This window comes from Sceloporus occidentalis, unplaced genomic scaffold (assembly GCF_023333645.1).
Source record: "Sceloporus occidentalis isolate IW3139 unplaced genomic scaffold, rSceOcc1.0.p SCAF_225, whole genome shotgun sequence".
Taxonomy (NCBI): Eukaryota; Metazoa; Chordata; class Lepidosauria; order Squamata; family Phrynosomatidae; genus Sceloporus; species Sceloporus occidentalis.
Window position 1 is genome coordinate 752,755 of NW_028317205.1, and position 12,254 is coordinate 765,008.

The 12,254-nt window shown below is 38.6% G+C and overlaps 1 protein-coding gene across 6 annotated transcripts; it reads right to left on the reverse strand.

Moving 5' to 3' along the window:
• Positions 1-597: 597 nt before the first annotated feature.
• On the reverse strand, positions 598-7,916 carry LOC149276772 (GATA-binding factor 2). 6 transcript variants are annotated; one of them, XM_089503292.1, is made up of 5 exons: positions 7,688-7,916; positions 6,015-6,572; positions 3,960-4,105; positions 1,699-1,824; positions 598-897 (listed from the first exon to the last, which is right to left on the reverse strand). In XM_089503292.1, the coding sequence occupies exons 1-5, from the start codon at positions 7,914-7,916 to the stop codon at positions 598-600; spliced, it is 1,359 nt and encodes a 452-aa protein (XP_089359418.1). The 6 variants fall into 6 exon arrangements, with proteins under 6 accessions (XP_089359418.1, XP_089359423.1, XP_089359417.1 ...); XM_089503297.1 differs by having other exon boundaries at positions 1,699-1,805; positions 3,956-4,105; XM_089503291.1 differs by having other exon boundaries at positions 3,960-4,138.
• Between the last annotated feature and the right edge of the window lie 4,338 nt (positions 7,917-12,254).

Sequence of the window (12,254 nt, forward strand, 5' to 3'; positions counted from 1 at the left end):
GCCCTCCGGCTACAAAGGGGTTAAAGGTAGGTCAGAAATATTACGGTGGTCTTGTCCGAGGAGACGGAAACTTGGAAGAGCCAAAAAGCGCAGAATAGAGGAAACCGTGACAAGATTGGAGGCGGATTAAAAAAAAAATCTGGAGCGAAAAAATAAATAGTTTTTTTTTTGTTGTTTTACTTTTTTAAATTTAAACCTTAAATGTAAATTTTTATATAAAGTTGTCTTTTTTGAAACAAGTCTGCAGTACAAATCCAGCATGATCTACCACCGGGTCCTTTTCCACCCACAAGAGACTATTAATATATTTACAATATTCACAGTAATATTCAAAAGTTGCATCCAACTTTTTTGGAACCTTCACCACAGTTTGGTCATCAAGTGGCCAATGAACCATTCCATACCGAGTCCGGGGGGAGCAAAGTGCTTATCTGGTCCCACCAAGTAGTCCTGCTTAAGTCCGACGCTAAGGTCTATCTGATGCAACCATCAAGGTGCAAATCAGTGGTCCGTGAAATGTTGGAAGGACCCAGGGACAGCCACTTTGCACTTGCACTGTCTGTTTAGTTTAGTCTTTTTGTTTGTTTGTTTGTTTGTTTATCCCATTGCTGTCACCATGCTGGATGGATGCGGATGCCCAAAAGAGAGACTGGAGGAAGGATGAATCGGGGTCGGTGTCTGCAAGATATGACCCGAATGGCTGAAGTGACCCAAATGCCCCATAGGACCCATGTGACTTGCTAGGGCAGCCGCACTGAAGGGAGAAGACTTCTCCTGCATACACTTGGAAAGTTCCTCAAAACACTCAGAGCCTTTTTTGTTTTTTTTGGATTTGTTGGACATTTTCCGATTTCTTGTCTGAATTCCTTCCTTTTTCATGGTCAGGGGCCTGTTCACCTGTAACAAAATACACAAAGATCAGTCCCGTGCTAATTTAAACCAGGTATACGAAGAATATTTGAGCAAATGCCTCCCAGACCAAATCTGCTATGTCAGAAGTATTTGTTGCAAACTTAAGACACATCAAACGTATTATTCAATAATAAACGATAAAACACATAGTCATAGACGATTTGCTTTCTCCAAAGACGTACCAGATGAATCAACCCTTTCTTTATATATGACCAAAGACTTCACAACGGTCTTTGATAAATCAAAACCATATTATCTGGGGGCTTTCTATACATCATTTTTATCATCCATCGTTGCTTTGCAAAGCACGCCACCTCTGGCAGTGCAACAGTTAAAATTGCAACAGTTTAAATTCCTTGTCTTTTAGACAAAATGAGTTTAACCTCAATGATTGTCCTTTCACAGGGCGTCAGAAGCCAAGCTGTTGCGTTGTAAAGTCATTCAATGTAGCATCACTATGCTAGGGAATGAATGGCAACAGAAGTCCCAATGGGACAACCGTACATAACAAATGAATGCATGGGGGGTTAATGCAAGCCAAGCTAAACCATACCACAAGGATGGGCAACTGTTGCTCTGCAGCTGTCATTGAACTACAATTCCCATCATCAGCAGGATGGTTGTAGTTGTCCGGCCTTGGCATGCATGGCACATGGGTGCGCATTTTGCTACATTACACAAGCTCATGCGGCACCGTGAGACTGCCCAGAATGAAGTTGTTTTGTACTTTTTGGCGAATATACACTCCCTGATGCATGCACTACACTCATCGCTCACTCAACTTACATTGTGCAGCTTGTAGTATAGTCCGCATGCGTTGCACACCGGGTCCCCATTTGCGTTGCGCCTCCATAATGTGGTCGTCGTAGTTTGACAGTTGGCACAGCAGGTTCCTGCTCTGCGAGCTGCAGACTTTAAATTAAAAAAAAAGAAAAATATTAGTGAATTAATAAAAAAAATAATCATCGCACATTATAGCACAAAAAAAAAAAAAAATACTTTAAAAACCTTTTAATGCCAATATGGAATAATGCATTGGGCTAAGCCACCTTACAACTGTGAGTCCTTTTTAACCCTTTAATACCAGTAAAAATAGTAACCATCTAAGTATTCAGAGAGTGCAATCTCATATGATAAGAATAATAACATTTAGACACATTATTTACAGTAGCTTTGTTTTGCATGGCTTATGGATGGCAGACCTTAATTATACTATATATATATATATATATATATATATATATATATATATATATATGCATGTTCCAGGGTTTCTTGGTGACCTTTGCATGTATGCATGATATTACATGATATTCTGAAGATCACTGTTTTAATCAATGGTAGGTAACATTATGCACCATTTTAATTTATTATGAGCCTAAAACATACTAAAGCACTAAACAGTGTTTTTAAACAATCAGACATCTGGGGATTTAAGATCTTCCAGGCTTACTTACTAAACAGTCTTAAGGAGTGTCACCTATGAGAGGTGACTCACAGAAATCCCCCACAGATGACTAAACCTAACTTTTTTTTAGTAAACTTCCCCATCTGTTTGTTGTAAATAAAGGGTTAAATCAATCTTTTTTTTTTTTTTACCTCCCTCTACCCAGACTTTCCAAGAAAACACAGCCCTGTTATAAAAATCTATTTATTTTTCTTAACCTCTCAGGCATTATTAGCAGAGTATTGGATATTTCAAAACAGCCCACACCACTGCCTGCCTCGCCTAGGGTAAACTCTCGAAAAGTTTTTAATGTACGGGAAACAGAGACACAAAGTTTCCTTATCAGCACAGAACACATATCCGGATAGGAAACTAGAAGCATGATCTCAGATGGGACCATTTACAACAAAGAAAAAGGCCCCACATACAAAAGTGTAGGTGACTCCATGGAAAATTAATTGCTAAAAAAAAAAAATTGGGATTGTCTGAGTTGTAGGGGAGGAAAAAATGCAGCTCAGCCAGCAGACTACACAAGGCAATGACTCCATACCCTTTCAAAAAGGCACATTTGGAGCAGGGTGTTCCCTTGATGTATGGGGCAGATAAAAGGTAATCACAAATTGGAGGGTGACCGTTTATTGTGGTTTTTAAGAAAAATATTTTTTTTCCCCACTAAAAAAATAGTGTTTTCAAAAAACAGTATTTTCAGTGTTATTTTATTATTGCATGGCTGTTGTGTTTTTAAATACTGATATATTTTAAGCATGCTTACACACCTGCCTATACACACAAACAATGCAATAATATGCGATGGTTAACTATTTAAAGGTTGCTCTATCAGTAAAGAAATAACCAGTTTATTTCTGTGATATATTTTATAAATACTTCTATTGAGCCTTTCGTGGTTTGTTAGCATTTTGGGTAAAAAGTAGTCCATGTCTCAGCTACTCTCCTCCAGGGCAGTAAACAGAACGTTTGGCAGTTTGCAAAGGAATTACCCCTGGGGGGTTTATCTGCCCCTTGTGTGGCACTAGTTTAGACGTGGAAAAGAAGGGCGTTGTTTATCTACAAACCCCGTAAATGTTACCCCTAACATTGATCAGCGAGTCATAGAAAGGGATAAGGAGGTCAGATTGTGTGTCTCCTTGACTAGTGTGATGGGAGTTGAAATGTAATCCTCTCCTCTTAATATCCCCCTCTTATCACACTGAGCTGTACAGTGGGACCACTGGATTCCTTTTTTTTTACTCGAGAAAAAGAATGCCATTAAAAATATTAATATTATTTAAAAAGGCACTACAAGACTTTCTGTATTATTATTATTATTATTATTATTTCTAACCTTATAACATTTATTCAGAAGGGCATTAAAAAAAAACAATAAAACAAAAAAAAATCTAATCTGTAATTCTTGATTAACCCAATTTTTTGGGTTAGTAAAATAACTCATTTTCTGAAAATGCAAGATTAGAACTATTGTCAGGATCAAAGATCCAATAATTTCTGGGTGACAGTGGATGATGCCCCCACCACAGTTTAGTCCACCATTGGCACCAGACCCCCATCCCATTTTAGCCAACCAGCAGTAGCAGACACTCACCAGTCTCCTTTTGGGTTTAATGAGTGGTCGGTTTTGACCATTCATTTTGTGATAGAGTCCACAGGCATTGCACAGGTAGTGTCCAGTCCCATCTCTCCTCCAAAGTGGTGTGGCAGTGGCACCACAGTTCACACATTCTCTCCCTTCTAAATGGAAATACGAAGAAACCGGATTTCTTTCTTTAAAAACAAATTCACAATATTTTTGCACCTTCCTTTAGACATAACAATCATCACATATGGCATTTTCACGACAATCCCACATGACCCCCGACCACACAAATTAATCCAAATATACAGTTTAATGATCTAGAATTTATCCAGACATTGTTTTCAAGCTCACATTTATTAATTCGTTCTAAAATGAATTTTAAATGTACTTTATAAGGATTTTTATTTTAAAAGCCTATAATAAACTTTTGGGGACAGTTCTAAAAATATTTTAATTTCATTGCTGACATTCCAAACTGACCCCTGGCACACAGAGTGTTAAATGGGATGTGTAGATGCCATTTCTTTTATAATAAAACATGCAAATGATGATCAAAACATTTATTTTTTATATTCCTGATATTTGAAAGGACACTGGAATATTAATTTGAATGGGTTTACATTAAAAAATCGAATGTATTTTTTAGCAAAAATTTAGCATAGAAATAAATGTGCATTAGATTATACACCATTAACCCTTTCAATGTAGGAGGTTAAACATTATCTTGAGATACTAGTTTACAAGGTTAAAGTCCCAGTGGAGAGTTAACATGTCACCATGATTTGTATTTCACAATTGTGTGATGTCTTTATGTTGGTGTCCTTGCTTAGCAATAAGGCACTGTTATTAAATTTGACTTTGGCTGAATGTAATCAATTTAAGTAACATTGGGACATTTGAAACTTAATTCTGCCCCTTTATTCCCTGTTTTAGCAGGACTTTTTTTTTTACCAATCCTTGATTTTTTTCAGTAACAGTGGCATTTTTTTTTTCCTGAATCACATTAAGCTAAGCTTTTAAGATATTACCCTTAAAAATAACAAAACATTTGTACATTAAAATAATTGAATGTAGCTACAAAATTAACGCTAATCGAAACAAAATAACAAAGTGAGTGATTATTTGATACTTATAACCGACAATTCTTAATGCATAGTGTTGTGAATTCGATTTAAACCTCATCACTCCTTCTAAACCACTTTCGTTGAACAGAATTAAATTGATAAAATACAAAATAAATTGTGCATTAATCTCCATGGTTTCTCTAAAATATATATATATATATATATATATATATATATATATAATATTTTAGAGATTAGGTGTTAAAATAATATACATATATATATATATATATATATATATATATATATATTTGCAATTTTTATGGTTACATGTGTAGTTCAATATTTTATTTCCCCCAATCTCTAATAATATTAAGCACGACGTTTTTTAGTCATTTGTGGGTTTGAAATATTTTTTGTACAATAACAGAACTAAAATTAATTTTAGATGAAAAACAGATATTATATATTTTACTTTAAAATTATTTCATAAAATATGTTAATCTGTAAAATGCCTTATTTTGTATGGGCTTTTAGTCTATTGGTAGACTATAGTAGTTAGAGCCATTTTTTATCTATATGGATCAGTTTCACAATGCAGTGTATGGAGACAGCTATAGCATTAAGAGGCAGAAAAATTTAAAATTCTCTTTCTTGATCTAAAATAAGGGTTTTTATACTGGAATAATAATTTACATCTGGGCTTTAATATACATTTCATTAAGTGGGACCACTGACACAGGTATAGAGAGACCCAAAGGGTATAGAATTATATTGGGGTCACCTGCACCTCTGGGTGCATTATGGACATGTTGGTGGCTGCCTCTAATAGTATTTTGTAGGTATTGAGTGTGAGGGTACTGTTTTACCTATATGGCTGATCATCTTTAATTATATTAAGTCGTTTTGTGGAGTTTTGATGCATTTATAAAGATTGTGACGTGTAGCAATTGATCATTGTACCCCTTAAAGTTCTAGAAAGGTAGTCATGGTTTCTTACCTGAGCACGATCTGCTCTTGCTCCTCTGTTTGGGGGTGAAGCTTGAGGCTGGGCCTCCCAGGAGGCTGCCAGGGTGGAAGAGACCACTGCTGTAGTCATGTGCTGCGGGCACATAGGAGGGGTAGGTCGGGATGGGGTGGTGAGTGGACGGCTGAGCACCCATGGGTGCCAGGCTGCTCCTGAGGGGGCTGCCCCCCTCCATCTTCATGCCCTCGGACAGGGACACCTGGTACTTGATGCTGTCCTTGTCCTCCGCCCGGGTGGAGGAAGGTGGGGAGGCTGCGCTGCCGGGGTCCGGGGACACGTCCTTAGGAGGGGTAGGTGGGAAGCCGAACAGGTGCGGGCTGGAGTGAGACGAAGTCGGGCCGCCCGAGGAGCCTCCGCCCGGGTACAGGGAGCCGCCGGCCGCTGGGTGGAGCGGGGTCTTTGCGAAGGGGCTCACAGTCCAGGGGTTATGGTGATGGGCGGCGGACAGGGCAGACTTTCCGCTCTCCAGCCAGGGCAAGCCGGGGCTGTGGAGGAGATGAGGCCGGCACATCTGGCTGCTGGTCAAGCGAGCTGTAGGGGGGAGACCGGGCATGAGCTGGGGGTACTGGGCATATACACTTAGACAAAAATCACATATATATTTATCTATACAATGCAGCCTAGAGATCTGGGCACCTATATAACAGGCGATTACACATAATAATATATTCATGGCATATACACATATGTTATAGGAGAAATGACTGCGTAATTAAAGACTTAATACTCGGGACAAAACTAGAGATATCGTATACGATCGGGAATAAGGACTTTAAAGCCAAAATTCTTGATAATAAAGGAAGCCATCTCAGGGTCATTTAAACGGACATCAAAGATTACCTTTAAAATATTGAGACATACATTTGATAAATATCACACCTATACCCGCAAGTCAAAAAATTGTAATTTTTTTTAAGTGTGTATTTTAGAGATGATGTGCACAAAATTACCCCAAATCCTAATTACCCCAGTAAAGGCAATAAAATGTAACTAAGCGTGAAAACTCTCTACGTGTAATCCTTTAGGAGTAAGAGGGAAGAGGAGGGGGGTAAAGAAACGAATTACGGAGGGATTGGGGAAGGCGAAACCCTAAACTGGGGAGAATCAGGCAGAAAACCGGAGTCACATGACGCTGCCTGATATATTCTGGAGAAACTACTTTTTTCTCAACAAATATCCAGAAAGGAAAAGTTTGATCCAGAAATAAGAAAGGCAGGATACAACCCCAAAAATTACTTGGAGAAGTTAATCTCCTCTCCAGAAAGTAAGAATAATTTCCTATTATTTATCACCCCTCCCTTTTCATATTGTAGGGTTCCCCTTTGCACTTCCTTATTTTGGGGTGGAGGGGCTTGAATTTGTATTTTCACTTTTTTATATAATTGTTGCATAGTTTCTGTTTTGGACTTTGCTTTTAATTACACATCAGCTGAGATGTTGTAATAGACATTATGAAACATTCCTTTGAAGGCAACAAGAAGTGTCTTAAATAATGCCCCCACTCCTGGTGCATTAAGGGTTAACTGATGCAAAGATATGAGTTGCCACTGGATCGCTACAGATAATGCACTTTGGGCACTTTTTAAATACATATCAGTCCATTTACCCCCCCAAAACCCACCTAGGGTATAAAATAATAAACTTACCATGAGCCTGGCTGTAAGATACTCTGGCCCTGGCATGTGCAGAATTGGTGTAGTAAGGGTTGCCCTGTGAGTCCAGATGATTGAAGAATACATCCACTTCATCAGGAGGAAGGAGCTGTGTAGGCTCCATGTAGTTATGTGTCAGTCCTGGGTGGTGGGTGTCTGGGTGCTGCCCATTAAGAACTGCATGATGTGCCATCCAGCGAGGCTGGTCTGTGGCCACCTCCATCATGAGACCTTCAATTCTCCGAAAATATCACAAAGTGCCTTCTTGATCAGGCTTTGGAAAGTTAATTCCCTTTAAATCCAGAAAGTCTGAGTCATGCAGCAACACCTGTAAACAAAAGCGTGTTAAAATCCCCAAATTTGTATTTTGGTTTCAATGCGTTTCCAAACCCTCAACCTATTTTTTTTTTATCTCCAGAACCTTCCTTACCCTAAATGTTCAGTAGTTCAGCAAATACTTAAGATCAGTACAGATCCTCTCTGTGTTTTCATGCAACATAATAAAAGCAGCTGAGTGATCACCAGAATATAAGCACCCCTGCCCCTCCCTCTGTCCCCTGCAGTAAGGGTTCAGATATTTGCATGCATCCTTTGATCAGATCTGTTGAGATCGAGAACACAAGTCCCTCTAGAATGTTGCACTGGATCTGGAACCCCTCACCCAAAAGAGATACAATGTAGCAACGATACTTTGTAACAAGCAACAGAACAGAACAGTTACAATACAGAAGGGTTACTTACAGGAGCGATCCAGAAGTGTGTTCCCAAATAAACCCCCAGAGATCAAGAAGTGTTGCAGGATCCAATGAGTGGGACTTGGAGGAGTAAGAGGGAGAGCAGGGGATTAGAGGCTGTTACTCAGATGTCAGCCTCTACGTTTCTGGCCTCCACTGAAACATCCAACAGCATCCTATGTCAGCCCTGGCGCCAGCTGGACTCACTTCACTAGACATGAACTAGTGAGACAAATAACCCCAGGACAGCCAATCACAGGCCGCCTCCAGCGAGCCCTGCTCTGCTATTGGTCACTCCTCTAAAAAATGCACATTCCCTAATTCACTCCAAATATCTAAAGGGGGGCTTCATTAGTCTGTCCATTTAATGGGAGGGATTGTTTTGTTTTACATTTACATACAAGCTGCAGAATACATTCTGTTCACAGGATTATCTAGCGATCAATCATCCAACTATAAATCTATTTATCAACCATCCATATATCCACTTATATTTAATTTTTTATGAATAGTACTTTAGTTCAAGATATGAAAATAACATAAAAAAGAATAAAAAAGCAAAATAAAAAAGAATAATAAAACAATTCAGAATCTTGCTTTAGATTTGTTTTTGGAAGAATATGGCCCCTTCTTAATTTCTTGATTCTTCTTCAATATATAGTAAAAATCTTCCACACGCCTTTAATATATGTATAGTTAAATATTTGTAAATAAATTAATATACATATGGGTCTATATGTTTGTTAGATACCAGTAAATATGATTTATTTTATTATTTTCGGAGCAACACGTCGAGCTGTCCTCCAGAATACGAATAAAATGAATTCATTTTATATTTAAGATATTTAGATTTTTTACTGATTTCTACTGAAACATACTCAAAGGTTTTGTCACATTTCCAATGTGTGTCTTGTAAAGGGATTGCGCAGAATTTTTTTCTTATATTTTAATAGATATTTAATAGACAACAAAGATGAAATTATACAAATATTATATTGTAGTAAACAATATAAAAATATATTAATGTATATGTATTTGTGTTATTTGGGGTTCCTGGTTAGGCCACAAACTGAATTTGCTATTATAAAAAGAGGAAAAATATGCAGAAATAAATTAACAGAAATATTTTTCATGAAATCCCTCAAGAGTAAAAAAAACCCAAACATATATATTTATGACCATATAACAAACATGCAGGTATAGGCTTATCATTTAGAATCCCACCCTACTGCAAACACACCCACAATGATAATTAAGAAAATAGATGCTAATTAACCCATTCGCCCCAAAAGGCCAATGAGGCTCATTAGCTTTCATTAAGTGTGTTAATGTAAATAGTTTATTGTGGACAATGTTTGTACAGTAAATACAGTTTACTTATTGCATGGGCAGACTGATCAAAATGGGTGGGTAGGTGGCAAAAGTGGGGCACTGGCCACTGCTGTGGATGGGGCTGTGTCTTTGTTCAAGGTGTGTTTTGTTGTTTCTTGAGTGTTTGTTTTGTTTTTACATTAGTTGTCTCTTTCTTTAGGGGGAGGGGAGACTTAAAGGCCTGAAAGTTAGTAATTAGGTAATAGAAAGCCGGCTTTTGATGCTCCGTCTCTTATTTTGTCAATGCAGCCATCAAGACGCCTGGACTCTGACGTCACCCAGCCCTGCCAAATTCACAAGAAAACCTTTTCTTCTATTTTTTTAATAAACCTTCGACACCCTCTGTCTAAAATAGGGGGTGGAAGCATTCTATGGCATGGAAACATAGGACCCCTTTTTATGGAGGACCCTCAGAGCTTGTATTCATAATTAAAGCAACTGGGGAAGAATAGAATTGCATGGTTTTTTTTGTTTTGTTTTTTTTAAAAATCTAATTACTGTCATCTCAGTTATTAGCCAAACAGAAAAGCGCATTAAGTAATATACTTGTTGTGTCTCAAAATATATAGTCCGTTTAAATATAACCAGCTTTTTAAGAGCAAGTGACCATTAACATAACCATAATTATTGTATATATAATATATATATTACAGATCTTTTGTAATGGCAAAATGCAATCTTATATCTTCCCTGAACCCACATTGTAGGAGAGACTGGGACTGATGTAGAACATCGTGGGCTGAAGAGCTAGCAATCCCCTTTGGTGAAGAATTTGGAAGCGATCCTTTCGTCCTTCCATCAAGCCAAGAGAAAAAACATACTTTACTTTTGGATCTCGTATATCTAGCCCTTTTCCTAAAACAGTAGAGGCACTGTAGCTATCTGAAACATATCTGGAGAGGACATGGTTAAATCACAAGATGCCCTCTCTACTTTGCCTTTTATATTTGTCTTAAAATAAGGACAGATAAGTCATAACTCTGTTGCAAACGAGAGGTAAAGGATCAGCACTTTGTTCCAGTACGGGAGAGGTTAACCCCCCAAAGAGTCAGGCAGTAGGAAATGTATGTGCAGACAGAGGTTCTGTGTTTGAGGAGAGGGAGGTAAATCCGGATCTCCGGACACTGCTCTGCTTGTCCCAGGGTGAAGAAAGAACTCAAAAAACTCCCGACTCACTATTTCTTTTTTTCAGTTTTCCCAAAACTGGATTCTTTTCTGCAAACTGGGTCACCCTGAGGTCCAAAAGCCTGGATGTGTGTATGGGGGGGGGGGGGGCAGATGACAGGGGCCACCTCCTTGCATTGAAACTCTCACAATGTGGATCCTTCAACTGGCAGATCATTCAAGACTTTGGGGGTCATGTCAGATGGAAAAGGGGCTTTGATTTGGGGGTATCTGATGAGGATCCGTGGGAAAAGTTGCATCCATTCTGTGGCAAGAAGGATGAGGAAATAGAGGACAAAGATCTTCCCCTTCCTTGGACAAAACCTACATGTGTAATTTAATGGGCAGGACATCATGTCTTCTGCTCGGAGAGGACAGCATTAGTAAGCAATATGGGGTGAGTAACTATATCCTTGGAATTAACTGACCGGTTTAGAGCTTGCTGGGTGGGGTGGGGGTGTACTGGGAGCAGTGTGACAGTCCCAGGTTGTATGGTGACAGGGAGCAAGGCAGAGAATGGAGAGGTCCCAGCAACCAGTTCAGGACTTAATAAGTCCTCTCAAGGAGTTCCATGTAGAATTCTAGAATCTAGATTCTGGATACATTATCCTTCCACAACCAAAACCCACTCACCAAAACCCCTGCTTTCCAACACACATACAAACCCAGATTCCAATTGTTATAGAAGAAACAACATAAAAAAACATATTTCATACCCAATGTTGGTTTTCTGAATATTAGGCGATGTATACACTGTATCCACAGGGAGCTGTGAAAAGATTTCAGATCGCTACAATACCTAGAAATTCATTATCTCACCCCCGCCCCTCTCTCTCTCTCTCTCTCTCTCTATATATATATATAATTCACAAATAATTATTATTTCTCAGAATACACTAATGATATAAACCGATCTTGATCCCAGGATCTCACGGTTTGTTACGGGTCGAACGTTTTAATTAACCCTTTGGGTGGGGAAAATTTACTTCGCGCACCTTCTTGACACACAATAGAATCTCAGGAAAAAACATTCTTTGATCGCTGGCATGCTGAGGGTGATGAGAGTTAGAGCCCCCCTCTTTTTCATATCCCTGTTGGGAAATTCGGGGTTGAATATGTCGGTGACATAATGTGACAGGACAGCCGGTTATGCCACCTCTAGTGAATACAAAGGTGCCAGGTTTTGTTTAGTATGGAGGTCATTTAATTAACACGTTTAAGCGAGTTATCGGTGCAAATCCGGTTTGATTTCAAAAGACGCCTAAGGATTATTCTAAAGAAATTTGAAACAA

Coding starts and splice junctions, on each gene's coding strand:
- LOC149276772 (XM_089503291.1), bottom strand. CDS start 7,916: ATGGAGGTGGCCACAGACCAGCCTCGCTGGATGGCACATCATGCAGTT. Junction 1,825..3,959: donor TTAAACCCAAAAGGAGACTG/GTGAGTGTCTGC, acceptor TTTAATTTAAAG/TCTGCAGCTCGCAGAGCAGG. Junction 898..1,698: donor TATACTACAAGCTGCACAAT/GTAAGTTGAGTG, acceptor ATTTTGTTACAG/GTGAACAGGCCCCTGACCAT.